General features: G+C 39.6%; 1 protein-coding gene across 1 annotated transcript; it reads left to right on the top strand.

Annotated features, from left to right (window-relative positions):
• The first annotated feature begins 6,094 nt into the window (after positions 1–6,094).
• Positions 6,095–8,811, top strand: LOC137972852 (N-acetyllactosaminide beta-1,6-N-acetylglucosaminyl-transferase-like). Its single transcript, XM_068819549.1, has 2 exons — positions 6,095–6,154; positions 7,708–8,811. The coding sequence occupies exons 1-2, from the start codon at positions 6,095–6,097 to the stop codon at positions 8,809–8,811; spliced, it is 1,164 nt and encodes a 387-aa protein (XP_068675650.1).
• Positions 8,812–14,795: the final 5,984 nt, after the last annotated feature.

Below are 14,795 nucleotides of genomic sequence, written 5' to 3'. Positions count from 1 at the left end.
CGAATTCAGTCAAACAAAACTCAAAAGATATTTCTAAACACTGCATTTGCTAGGAAATTAAAGGGAAACAATACGAAATTGACTGAATCAATGGATTTGTCAGCTGCTGAATAGTTAAAGACCCGGCATATGACTAACATTAAAGCATAAAGCAAGTTTTGCTGTCGTTTCTGCAAATGATCGTTACAGTTCTTCTATCTTTTTTATTTATTATTATTTTAATTTCTATTATCCGGGTTGACGTAGTCAGTCCGCGCAGTCCTTTCGGTCGATGGTATGTTTTCATCGAAGTCACAAATTGTTGTGTTATTTTTTTTAACTTTCCCGTATCCCGTACCTTTGGGCACAGCGATTTTATTGGCTGCAAGTATGAATCACGTGTAAGGTAGGTTGCGTCGCAGAAGGCAAAGTACAACTCAAATCTTCAGAATGGGGAGAGGGAGAAGGCATTTCACCTAGATCATTCTCGAAAGCTGCGCCAACCATTGCTTTCCTTCATAGCCGGCTGAGCAGGGACTTAAGCTCGGAATCTTACAGCTGTGTTTTAGTAAAGCGTCCAATACTGAGTGGGGTTAATGTACTTCCTATCTCACAGATATTTTTCATCGCGACCCATAGGAGGAAAACAGCCTTAAATTTTTAAGTTATCAAACGAAGATTTCAACCGGTGAGCAAACATTTTGTCTAAACACCAAATTTGAAACAACTTTAACATGTACGATACTCGTTAAATTCAAAAATCTAGCCAAAGTTCTCACTCAGATAAATTAAAGTGTTGCACTCTTTCGAAGATGTTACGATTCATTACCTAGAGTACTTTTTTATCGATCATCGCTATGTAAGGGGCTGTTTACATGGAGGTAGGAAGATCCTAGCACTAGGAAGATCCTAAAAGGCGGATCATCCTAGCGCAATTTGTTTTCTGTATTCAGTTTACATGCAAGAGGTCGTACTTGGCCCTAGTGCTAGGATCTTCCTTGTGCTAGGATCTTCCTAGCTGTGAGCTAGGAAGATCCTAGCGCTAGGAAGAAACACAAAATTTCGGTTTTAGACCGAATGATCTGCGCAGTTTTTGTAAGGCTCAGTCAGAAACCTTAAGCCACTTTTTTTATCACTGTTCACATTCCAGACATTTCTGGACTGATTTTTGAGTCTTACTGGCATTTTTTATCCAATCAACGGGTACACCTCTCTTTGGAAAATGTTTTCTATGGAATAATATCGCAACAATGCCCTTTACTTAATTTATTCAATTATTTTGTTATCATAGGGAAATTGTTCTTGTGGGACTGCAGAAGAAGCCAGATTAATCCAGAAATTACTGGGTTTAAGAACGATATTGTTCTCAAGTGCGAAACAGAAAGGAAAATTAAAAACACGAAAGACTATTTTAAAAAGAAATGGGTGCTCATACCAACTCGATAAGCCTATACATCCGTTGTTCTATTGTTGTTGTTGTGTCTGTTTGTCGACGTCTCTCTCTTTTTAGCTATTTATAATGTAAGGCGTTTTATCCTAACATAAAAGTCCACCCTTCAATCTTTAATTTCTTAATAATTAATTTGTTGTAGTTCATTGTTGTAAAACATTGTTAATTAATTTGTCTATTGTTCAGTAATTAAGGTATTGCAGTATACGAATTTATGAAATTATCAGCGGAATGTGGACTCTGGACTTCAGACTACGGATTTGAACTTGTTATTGAGAAAAGTATCGTAACATTAAAAAAACACTGAAATATTAAGAACAAAGAATAAAATCGGCTAAAAATCCTTCGAACAAAGTGTAGGCTACCCGTAATCTCTTGCATAAATAAACAATAGCCTTCATTTGGCGCGAAAATATGCTCAGATATTTGTCCACGGACGTTATCTGTTCCTAGAAGCGAACACATTTCTATGAGCGAAGCTTAGGGAAAACTGTGAACTTCGAACGAACGAAGTTCGATGATGATTAACTTTGTTAACAGCTGCCTTATGACGCTGGCTCTGCTTATAAGCGGCATTTGAGAGCAGCATCATGACGTCCCAAACCAGTGGAGGTTATCGATTAACGATCGCTTATCGATAACCTTAGCAAATACTGTGTAGCACATTCTCGTCACCAGAGCCTTGGATCGACCCAAGGCTCTGGGTGACTCTATGCAGGAGAACATGCGCCGTAGGGTTCTTACAGCCAAAAATCGGCTATTGGAACCTTACGGCGACTGCTCACTCCTGGTGCTAACATGAATGCACCAATTAGAGACGCTTTTGATTGTTCTTCACGAAAACCAATGAGAAGACACTTTGTTTCTGGGTTCCCCAGGGCTCTTCTCTCGCTCAGTCAAGAGAAGAGCTCTGGGGTCGAGATTGTGTGTAGCATAACTTAGTGTCTAGGTGCGCAAGCGCGGTAGACACAAAACCGGCCACACAGGACGCGTAAGCATAAGCTATGGGTCTGATTGAGAGATGGTTCATGCTTAGGGTGCGTATATCGAGTTCTGGATGCACGCGTGAAGTTTGGAGTCCATCTGGTTTCTAAACATGGAAAATGAAACATTCGCTTCTTCAACTAAAGAAAACATAGGCAAACAAACTCAAAATGCCCGAGTAAACATCTTAACTTGGTAAAACCAGGGAATGATGTTGACATTGCCATGCACAAAAAAGTTGCTGAAGACGGACACCGCGAAACTTGCAGCGTTTTTTCTCACTGCACCAAGCTTAACACGGCAATACCAGCAGTTTCGAGGGGTCATGACCCTTGTCATCCTCCCTTTAACGGGTAAAAACGTTTTGTTTTGCTTTCTGACGGATCTTACCAGCCAACCATCTCGAATAAATAATGAGGGATCACTCAGTTTCTCTTGAGTGCCTTTCAAGTAACACTTTGTGCATTTTTGTGTGAGACAAGGGCCTGTTGTTCTTGCTAAAAAGTCAATGCCGGGAGAAAAATTTCACTGGTACTCCCTGGGTTCTTCCATTTACTTAATTCATTTACTGTCCGATGGAAACTCGCAAATCTCGACGAAAACTTTGATGGAAAATGAAACTGCACACGGCATGTTATATGTCATTATCATCATCATTATCATTATCATTATTATTACTATTAATATTTATTATTAATGTTGTTAATATGGTAAAACGTTGTTACTGTTAGTGAAGGAGATATATTTAGCACCCTATCACTGACCTTCAACTTGTTTTTTGTTCTTTTTTAATAATACAGTTTAGCCCAATGAAACTTTGCTAAACAGATTGCGACTCCCTAAGCTTGGTTGATTTGAGCCGCTTTTCGTAAGCTTGTGGGTCACCTTGCATCAAAAGCAAGAATTCTGACAAAAAAGCAAGCCCAATGCTAACTAAAAGATCCAATGCCAAGTCTTATGTAGACTTACGGGCTAAGGTTGTGACCTAAATTTGTCCCCATCTCCTGTTTTTGAGGAAAAACAAAATAATGTCTCGAATATATTTTGTTCGATGCACAGTTTGTATTTTGAAGGAATGAACTTTGATGGCTTCGTCAGCTGCAAAAACTGTTCTGCTTGTGTGTTTTACCTTGGTTGTCACGCAATTAATCATCGTTTACCAAATGAGATCACACAATAAAAACCCAAGGCAACCAACAACAATACGAAGTCGATTGAAGTCAACGACAGCACCATTGAGTGGTCTTGAAAAGGGGATGCGGACAGAGTTGAAATATCCACTACAGGAAACAGAGCTGATGACGAAACACTTGACAAACAAGGCTTCGCCAACAAGCACACTAAAGGTAATTCATAAAAAGAAAATTCACTACTTGAAACCTCAGTCTTTTGTGCAAATCCAGATACAGTCCAATAGTTTCTCAATCTGTTTAGCATTTTATATCTACATTGCATGAATGACCATCTTGAACTTGGAGACAGGGTACCAATATATCACTTCCATCTTTAAAGAGAAGCCATTCTAATATGGGTCTTTTATGTGGTCAACCTGACAAAAAAAGCCGTTCTTTGAACGTGAGCACTCTTGATTTGTGGAGAACGATTGGCTGAAGAGTTGGGAAGCGAAGTCTTATTGCTCAGCTAAGCCCTTGATGATGTTGGCTAAAACCGCATTTGGCGGGATTAGCCTCGCCCCTAGCCCACGAGATCAATTGCATATTTACTATAATCGACAGGAAGATCAAAGTCTGAAGTAAAGTCGTTAGTAAAATCTGAACAACCCAAGGAATAAAAGAGGCCGAAAAGGCGTAAAAAGAAAGACTGAGAATATTGCACAAAGTAAATTTAAGTTGTTTACAAGTAAGACTTGGAGTAGAGTTGTAGGGCTCCTGACTAGGTCTGGCTGAAGCCGAATGTAAGCCAAAAAGCGTCCATATTACTATTTACTGCTTTGATTGATTTCAAAGATGCCAGCCTTACACCAGTATGGTATGGCTCTGAATTACTGTGATGAAAAGACACGATTTTTCAAAAAGTCTCGAATCTTCGAGGAAACGCCGCCAAAATGGTGTATACGCTTTTCACATTATGAATTTAACTTACTGTCACACACATTTCAATGTTATTACGTCAAAATACTTGATTTTTATAGCATCCGCAATTTTTGGTATGTCGCCAGCACACTTATTCGAGAAAGCCTGGAGCGAGGACTGATGATGTCACTTACTCAACAGTTAGCTCGCTGCTACTTGAGTTAACAAAGGAAAACATGTCCGAGAGTGAAGCTTCGCCTTCTATCGATCATGATTTATCAACTTCAGAATTATAGTTTGACTTCGAAAAACATTCAGAGTCACTTGTGATTACAAAGATTTAGCCTCATGGCTACTGAGAAAAAGCAGCCGCATATCGACGGGAAAGAGCTCAAGAGGAGGAACAAGAGAAATGCTTCGAGATCGTTCGAATTAACTGAGATTAAATGGTATTTTGGAGTCGTGATTTTGTCTGTTTACTATTGTTCCCTTAATTTGGAAAAATTAAAATTTCTCGTTATTGTTGCTGGGTGCAAACTTTGGAAGCGGTAACAAAGGCAGAAGAATGCTTCTGCTGTACGAAATTGATCGGTGCCAGGGGAAGCTGGAAGCAGTTGCAGATTATGGAGAACTTCCACCGATCTGCCTGGGTTTCAGTCTTGTTGTCTAGACGAGTGGTTTTGAGGAATAGCCGCCATAGGATTAAGAAACCGAAAGAACGAGCGATGCACACATCAATGTATGAGCAAGGCCTAACTGCGAAGTCTCGGTAAGTGCTGTATAATAAATACCCCATGAGGTCCCCAAAAAGACGAATAAACTGTCGGTATGAAACTGATCGTAGAAAACTATTCAGGAGCTAGGAAAGTTATTGCCATTATCGTTCTTATTTGCTACGTTAAAAAATACAAGAAAATATTTTCCGACAAGGAAATCTGAAAAGTGCAATCCAAATTAAGCTGATTACAACGCGCTTTAATTTTGAGAGTTCGCCGTTTGGCATTGCTCATACATTGATGTCTATCGCTTGTTCTTTCCGTTTCTTAATCTATGGCAGCTATCTTTAAAACCCACTCGTCTATACAACAAGATTGAAACCCAGGCAGATCATAGGTACTGTAGTTCTTCCGTCATCCGCAACTGCTTCCAGCATCTCCACCCACCGATCAATTTCGCTGGTAACAGCAGAAGCATTCCTTAGCCTTTCATTGGCCTTTGTTACCGCGTCCGAAGAACAACACGAACATTTGCACCCAGAAAAAATAACGAGAAATTTGAATTTTACAAATGAAGGGAACACTAGTAAACAGACGAAATCACGACTCCAACATACCATCTAATCTCAGTCAATTCGAACAATCTCGAAGTATTCCTCTTGTTCTTCCTCTTGAGTTCTTTCCCGTCGATATGCGGCTGCTTTTTCTTCAGTAGCCACGAGTCTAAATCGTCATAATCACAGGTAAGTGACTCAGAATGTTTTTTTCGTAGTCAAATGATAACTCCGAAGTCGATAAATCATGATCGATAGAAGACGAAGACATGTCTCCCATTGTTTACTCAAGTAGCAGCGAGCTAAATGTTTAGTAAGTGACGACATCAGTCCTCGCTCCAGGTTTTCTCGAATAAGTATGCTGGCGACATACCAAAAATGGCGGATGCTCTAAAAAACAAGTATTTTGACGTAATAACATTAAAAATGTTGGTGGAAGTAAGTTAAATTCATAGTGAAGAGTGTATACAACATTTTGGCGGCGTTTCCTCGAGGATTTGAGACTTTTTGAAAAATCATGTTTTTTCGTCAGAGTAATTCAAAGCCATACCATACTGGTGTAAGGCTGGCATCTTTGAAGCCAACCCATTAGACTTAAAATCTCGCGATATCCCTTAGACCTCGGACCTTCCTTTCGGTTTAATATATTTAATAGCCACGGACAATTACTAGCTGTCTTTAAAGCTGGGTGAGGCTTTGATTGTAAAAGGGATAAGCAGGGCTGAAAACAATAGCTGATCATAATAGAAAAACACTGGATTATAGAATGGGAGGGGAGGGGGGGGGGGGGAGTAAAAGCCGATAAGATTATGAAGAGGAGGGGGAATATATATCTCCCCCTTTGTAGTAAGGCTCTAAAACTGTAAGGACACTCCAAAAACCCTAGACTTCACCTCCAATATCGCTCATCGTTGCTTCAGTACAAACAATGCTAGCCGAGTGCTCACATTTTCCAAAATTTGAACAGCAGCCGTTGAACCACGTGTAGTGTACTGAATGAACTCTTATACAAAGGAACAAACCTGTTTACAAAGCATACCAGCAGACAAATGAAAATGTCTTCACGTATTGTCGTGTAAATAAATTATACAAAATTAAATTCAATCCTACCGTTTATCATTTCACAAAATACGTTGTCTACGCATTGCTGTTAAGAGATTCAGAAAACCGCAAATCAGAAAAACATGTTTATACTCGAAATGTCACCGCCTACAATATGCCATTAAAAATAGTTTAAAATACAACTCCACCAAGTACAAAATACGTTTTTCGTTATTTAATGTTTCTTGCAGAAAATCTCAACAACGGACAAATAAGAATGTTAGCTGTCCCTCGGGGATATGGGCCCCTTGTTCCGAGTGAAGAACCCCGACTAATCACCAGGCTTACTTCACTACATGCCTTCCAGATCAACAGGAAATACGTAACTAGATAGAGTTTGATCGTCTCGGTGAAAGTAGTCCTGAGAAGGACGGTTGGCCTTTGGTCGGTGCTCGCTTTTTTCGTTTCTTCTTCTCCTAACAAAAATGGAGCCTGATCGCAGGTTACTACATGCTTAACCTACTGTAGGAACTATTACCAGCGCCTTGCACTTAAAACCTGGTATACAAACTACATTAAACTGTTGCCTACCTCTACCTGCGCCTTACAAACGAGTACTTGACAGAAAACCTTAACTGCACACAACTTTTTCCTCTCAGCTTAAAAAAACGTCTGCGACCGGATCGTCGTCATTCACCAATCATCACTCACCATCCTCACAAGCAATCACGTTACTTTTCCCACTAACAATCACAAAACAGACCAGTGCATCACTACATTTGCTTGTACTTCCAACCGTCACTTGACTCTGAAGATGACTTACGCTCAGGTTGTCCGAACGTCAGTCACTGCCAACCGTCCTTCTCGAAAATCCATTAAGGTATTTAACTCCTGGGTTCAAACTAGTTTATGTTTTATGAAATACGTAACTACTGATTTACTTATGTAAGTTAGAATTTTATCAGTTGCAGGCCAGGAAGTGGGAAAGGTGCCAGAAGCTTATATGCGGCGAGGAAAAGCTAAAGGGAACAGTTACTAGAACACAACCTGATTCAGAATTTAACGCCAAGTATACTCCCAATCAGGACTGTGCTCAAGTCATAAGACACCATTTCCGCCATCCTCCTGTGTCCGAAGAAGAAAAGCAGCTACCCATGGCTTACTCCATAACATTATACAAAAGTGCACGTTTAGTGGAGAGAATTCTTCAAGCAATCTATGTGCCCAACAATGTGTACTGCATTCATATCGACACAAAATCCCCAGACGCCTTGCTAAGAGCCATAAAGACTATGATACCCTGTCTTCCAAATGTCTTTGTCGCCACCAATAGGACAAGTGTTTTCTGGGGTCATTTTAGTTTGGTTCAAGCTCAGCTCAATTGTATGGAAGAGCTTTTACAGTCATCTGTGAAATGGAAATATTATATTAGTTTAGTTGGACAAGATTTTCCACTTTATGATAACAAGGAAATTGTGAGAGTATTGCAAACTCTTAAAAACCACAACAATATTGGCAGTAAACCTGTAGAAAAAAAATTTCAGAACCGCACGAAGTTCATCCACCGTTTTATCAACAATAAGTTCGTTAGCGGTGACAAGAAACCCCCTCCACCTCACAACATTACAATTTATAAGGGACTAACCCACATTATTGCGATACGACAATTTGTTAACTTTGTACTGCACAGCCAGATCGGGAAAGACTTTGTTGAATTTTTAAAGGATACTCACATTCCAGATGAAATGTTGTATGGAACCTTACATCAGTATCCGCATGCCCCAGGTGGAATCCAAGGGAAACAGCCAGAGTGGATACCACGCGCTTTGATATGGCAGCAGCGTGATAAGAAGAACAAAAATTCTTGTAAAGGATTCTGGAAACGAGATCTATGTTGGATCTCTTTTCAAGACCTGCAGTGGGCCCTCAGTGAAAAAATGAAAATGAAACTGTTTGTTCACAAAATCCCTTATAACTTCAGAGACGAGCTGGTAGACTGTATTCTTATTGCAAGACAAGGAAGAAAATACGGCACGGCTGTCTGGAAAAAATAAAAAATAAAAAGCTGTGCAAAGTATTGCGTAAGACTTACTTGGTTGCTCATGACACTATATTCATAAGATGATGTCAAAATCACCTCACGAACGGATTTCTTTCTTGTGTAGGTACCGCGCCCAAAGCATCGCGCAGCCTGATTCTATTGTCTTCCGTGACATTTACTTGCAGTGCGAAATATGTGACATGTCCGGCATAAAGAGATTTTAGCACAATTAAATGTAACATCTTGTGTAGTGAAACAGAGCAACTGGAATTGGTGCCGCACCAACGCTTTGGATTGGCTAAAAAGAGCTCTTGACTTAGCGAACCATCAAACTCCGTCATCCAAATATTCGAAATAAAAGGCTGGTGCCGCAACGATTTCCTGGCTTACCCATTTCCGTCAGCGATTGGTCTCTCAAGTCTCCACGAACAACGATTAGCCAAACTATTGTCAACTGTTTTCAAAATGTTAACCAGCGAATCCCGACTTGTCTGTTTACGTGATCCTAAAACTGTAAGGCGATTCAAGTATAATCACAAAGGTACCACAATAGTGGACCTTCCAAAAGTGAATTCTACAACTTACCGGCTTAAGATCATTGCAATACACTGCACCGACATTGTAGAATTCTATACCAGACGAAACTGGGAGGATTGTAACATATACCGCTTTTAAGAACAATTTAAAAACAATAAATCTCACGGAGCCATGTTGACCATGTCTTGTAGATCATTATAAGATTACATTTTATAGCTTGTCAGTTTTCTTAATTGTAGTTTTCTGTTATACACAGGAAGTTTCATTTTTGTATGTTTATCTTTATTATTTCGTGGCTTACCTGGAAACTAGCTATTAGATAAGTGTACTGACCACGTTAATAAAGTGATTGACAACAACAACATCTTTATTTCTTACATTAAATATACAAATATCACACCACCTGCAAATAGCAAGGCTAATCGAGGCAGGTGGTGTGTAGATGGCGTAAGATTTATTACGAATGGTTGAAGTGAAAAAAAGTACCATATTTATAATAAAAAAGGTCAGTCACGAGAGAAATTGAGATAAGAAAATCGAGGCAGCTATTTAGACAAGCGGGGGCTACTATTTTTTAAAATCTTCCAGGAATTTCCTTTGGAGCGTTCACTTCTTGTAAAGTTTTAATGACTACAAAAATATCTTCATCCTTTTTCCACTTGTGTTTAGAGGATTGCGTCTTCAACTTAATCTGGTCATCAAAGTTGAGGATAGTTTCTTTGATGGGATTGGATGCCCTGCTATAGGTCTGGGCAGAACTGAAATTTACGTTTGCTCCATGAGCATACATGAGCTCTTTTGTTTCCCTGATGTTGTGTTCCATGACCTGATCTATGGGAATATTTCTTCCCACTCCACCTCCCAGGTTTATGGTGTGTTTCCATCTAAGGGAATGGGCCTCTCTTGGGGTTAGCAGTGCATTGAGCTGGGCATGCAGACGTATAGCAGCCAATGCATACTTGGTTTTCCCACACACTTTAAAATATAACATCAGAAACTTCCAAATGTACTCAATTCGTCCTGTGTCTCCTTCCTTGACAGCATCTTGAAAGTCTCTCAAAAGAAGGCCTGTCTTAAGAATGTTGTGTGAGTAGTTGAATATGCCATCCTCATCTCTTGGATTTGGATTATCCCGCCTTTTTTCTTGTACATAAACTTTGTCACAACTTGGATACCTGCATCTGTATCTCTGATGATCTTCATTTCTTACTGCGTCTTCTAACAGGATTTTTTCTGGCTGAACTTGAACAAACTTATCCACCATTTCTCCAACTTTTTTAATCAGCTGAGAACCATCTGCACCTGGGACATTTTGGGTTGGATTTCCATCTGGACTTGTCATTCCAAAATACTCCATCGCCGCAAACACCAAATACCCATCAACTACTGTACTGAAAAATGATTCACAACCGTGATAAGACTTGTTGACCTTTTCATCTACATCTTTCCTGTTCAATCTGCATTTTAGCTGGAACAAGGTACCTTTGTCGCCTGCACTATTCCCCTTGTACATGTAGTCAAAAATCATCTAAATATAAAGAATTGATGTAAATAACTTTATTCAGAACTGATATACAAAGTAATAAAGAGAGCTTTTTGGATGTTTAACTTTGGTGACATGGTGATATGAACTTCTTTTGCCTGGACTTCAGCTCCAGCTTCTTTATTACTACGTCTAAAAATCAAATGGGTAAAAGCTGATGTCAGTTGCCCCAAATAAATCAATAACAACTTTAATCATGACAGCTATATTGGTATCCCAAAACAATGTTACAGTGGCCATCATGGTATCCCAAGCAATAACCTACGATATGTAAGTTATGAAAATGTCAACCCTTTTTTTTCTCCGATAACTTTGCCTACACAACTGGATAGCCATATAAGTGAAAACCCTCTATTAAAATAGTAGATTCTCTAGATAAAACTGAATAAGATCATTCAATCACTTACCTGTCAGTGGAAAAGAAAGAAATGAATAAATAAAAATTTACACTCTAGATTCATTACGTAAAGTACGAAAAAAAATATATTTCACCTAGGTTATTCGGGCCTATCCTACAAGGACAAGGACCAGATTTACAATCTGTATGTAAGATTCCCCCCTTATTTCTAGTTGATAAATGATTTTACAAAATTATACTAGCAAATAAAGGGTCCATTTATTCTGTTGCTTAAGTCTAAATGCACCTGAGATAAAAATTTGTTTTAAGTTTAATAACGATATAACCTACCTGGAGAATATTCATTTCGCAATGAAAGTCTTCGTGCTTCAAGATTAGTCCTTCAAGCCTTTCAAAAGTAGTGTCGGAGTCAGCAACAGCAGCAGAGGCACTAACTCCACGTTCAACAGTTAAATGGTCACCACCAAATGCAACTTTGTGGAGGACTTTGTATTGATCAGGACCATCTGTACTGGAGTCTTTGACCTTTGGTACATACTGAGAATTGCAGTGCTGTAAGATTTCAAGCATTTCGTGGCTTTTGTTTTCATTCTTATCAAGCAAACCAAGTTGGATTTGTTGATACCAGATTACACCAAAAAAAGGAGTCAACTGGGTGATAATACCAGTAGTTTCTATTCATAAATCACAGTTTATTTAAGTTCCTGTTGGTAATAAAGGTTCTGTAGATGGGAAGGTAAGGTTGCAAAGTAAAAGAATCTTGAAGTTGTTTTGAAGAAGTGTTTTAATTAAAAAATTATAAAAAACGTTCACTGGCTATATACAGTTAAAAACTTTCGAGCTTTCGGCTGTCAGGCTACAGCCTTCGATGGAAATGAATGGAAAAAATGACAACTACAATATATACAAAAATAGGTGAGGCTATAAAAAGAATATAAAAAAAGAATATATATTCTTTTTATAGTCTCACCTATTTTTGTATATATTGTAGTTGTCATTTTTTCCATTCATTTCCATTGAAGGCTGTAGCCTGACAGCCGAAAGCTCGAAAGTTTTTAACTGTATATAGCCAGTTAAAAGTGTTTTAATATTTAATAATATTATTGGTAATGTATTACAGAATTGTTTTACCATATCACTTTTAAAAGCAGACAGGATGTACAGTTGGAAATGCAAGGAAGATGTGTATTTTAAAAGGAGTTGCACTTGTTTAACCATCTCTGCTGTTTGCTAAGCTCTCTAGTGTATAAACTTACAACTTGAGATTGTTTCCTCATCTCTTTGCTGTATTGGTGAGGGATATGAGATGGAACAATCTTTGAAAACTTCTTGAAGTACTCACAGTTTTTTACCATAATACGCAATGCCAAGACAATGTAGTCAGCACGTAACTTTGCATGCTCCTCATGTGAAGGAAGGAAACTTGCATTAGGCAGGTCCAAGATTGGTCGGATAGGCTGGTCATCATCCAAATTCCAGTTGCTAACCCTGTTGTCATAGCAGAGCACATTAAATCAATGAATAGACTCTGTGTCCCTGTTTCCTGAATAAATAGATGGTCTCCTCTGCCAATCAAGGTTGTCCCCATTTAATCCATAATCAACAAGTGACTCAAGACCACAGCTGTTTGGAGAAATCTGGTCATTCAATACTGTATCTTCATCCTATGTCGAATCAGATTATATATATCATATAATCATAAGAAACTGTAGCAAACACTGCTAAAGAGTGCTCAATACACGTTTGTGTAGAGCGGTGTATAGAATTAAATGACTAAATGAAAATACACAAGATTCCCTGCGACTCTGAGTTTCGTGCGTATGGAACTCATCAGGCAGATTTAATGAAGAACAGACTTATTAGCTAGCTATATATACATGTTTACGATGAGTAGAACAATGGGGTTCTAATTACAATGGGTGAGAAGGGCGGAACTGTTACAAAATATGGGAGTGTGATGTAAGAGGCTGAGCTAAAACAAGCGCAATACAATAGCTATTGTGTAGGATAAGCGTCAATTGTTCTTGAGATAAAACTTGTTTTCATGTCGGCATTTGGATACAACATTCACCCACAGGAAACTTTCTAATAGCACTGAATTATGAAAATACATCTGGCAACTCAAAGACAGCAACACCAGCTTTACAACTAAATGGTCTATCATCGCAAGAGCCCGTCCCTATCACAATTCAAGCAAAAGATGTGGTTTATGCTTAGCAGAAAAACTTCATATAATTAAACGCAGCAACAACAATCTACTGAACAAACGATCCGAGCTTGTATCCAAATGCTGAAAACAGAATCGACTTGATGATGTACAAAAGCAGACGCAGGCACTTCCTTTCGGGCACCGGGAATTGGTAAAAAAACACGAAGGGGCAATTGGGAACGAAGGGAGCTGACAAAAGCGCAGATAACATAGGGACAAAACGAGACCAGACCAATTTAACCGTACGACAAGCCAAGAAACAATGATCAATGGTCTCTAGACGGGCGCATAAAGCACAGCGAGGCGAGCGAATATAGCCCCAGGTGTGAAGAGAATGTCGCACCTTAACGGCACGGAGGGTAATCAACCATGCAAGATCATTTTTGTATTTCTCAGTAAATGAATCACGGATCAGACACCAATGCCGAGAAAGGGAAAACCGAGAGGGGACAAAGCCTGACCAGAGGGCAGGGAAAATCGGCATGGTGCGCGTTAAAGGCGCGAGACGTGTAAGTAAACCCAGGAGGTAAATCAGTGGCCTGAAAGGAAGAAAGGACACTCGCATAAAAGGCAGTGGGGCGGGCAGCGCTTGGAGTTAGGTTATGACGCAGCCCGGCCCACTCCGGCCGCAAAGGAGCTAACACAGAGCCACAAAAATACTTAGCAAGGTAAAAACCCTTCGAACTAGAATCGGACACGGAAGTAACTAAAGCCGCAAGCCGCAAGGCGCAGCCCTGGCAAGAACAATCCTTTAAACCCAAACCTCCACTATCAACAGAACAAATAAGCGATTTACGAGCTACAGTCTCTAATCGAGCGCGCCACAAAAAGGGCCATATCAGACTATTAAGTTTACTATAAACCCATTTAGGGGGTACTAAAACGCAGGACACATAGAGCAACTTACTTAAAGCTAATATGTTCAAAATAAGGACCTTCCCAATAAAGGACAAAGATCGCGACTTCCATCTAGAAGGAGTTTTGTCAAGTTTGGACAAACGAGTCTCCCAATTATCGCGATCAACGTCAACAGTACCGAAGAAAACGCCTAAAATCTTCATTTTCCTAACCCATGTGAGACTAAGTGGCTCGTCGAGGCGGTCTTTCCAGGCACCAAGCCACATGGCCTCAGTCTTGGACAAATTAAGCTTCGCACCAGAGCCACGCTCGTAAAACGCAATCGCGTCAAAAAGTGAGAAAAGGGAAGAATCGTTTTTGACAAAGGCCGTAGTATCGTCAGCATACTGGCCGACTTAAAACTGGACACCACCAGCCCCCGGCATGAGAAAGCCTTCGATCGCGGGAGAGTCCCTAATACGGCAGGCTAAAACTTCAACGGAGAGAACATAA

Source organism: Montipora foliosa, chromosome 10, assembly GCF_036669935.1.
Source record: "Montipora foliosa isolate CH-2021 chromosome 10, ASM3666993v2, whole genome shotgun sequence".
Classification (NCBI taxonomy): domain Eukaryota; kingdom Metazoa; phylum Cnidaria; class Anthozoa; order Scleractinia; family Acroporidae; genus Montipora; species Montipora foliosa.
This window is presented reverse-complemented; position numbering and strand designations above follow the sequence as displayed.

Bases quoted from the DNA above. Each gene is read 5' to 3' on its own strand.
- LOC137972852 (XM_068819549.1), top strand. From the start codon at position 6,095: ATGGCGGATGCTCTAAAAAACAAGTATTTTGACGTAATAACATTAAAA. The intron at 6,155-7,707 runs GTAAGTTAAATT...TACTTATGTAAG, and splicing joins CATTAAAAATGTTGGTGGAA to TTAGAATTTTATCAGTTGCA.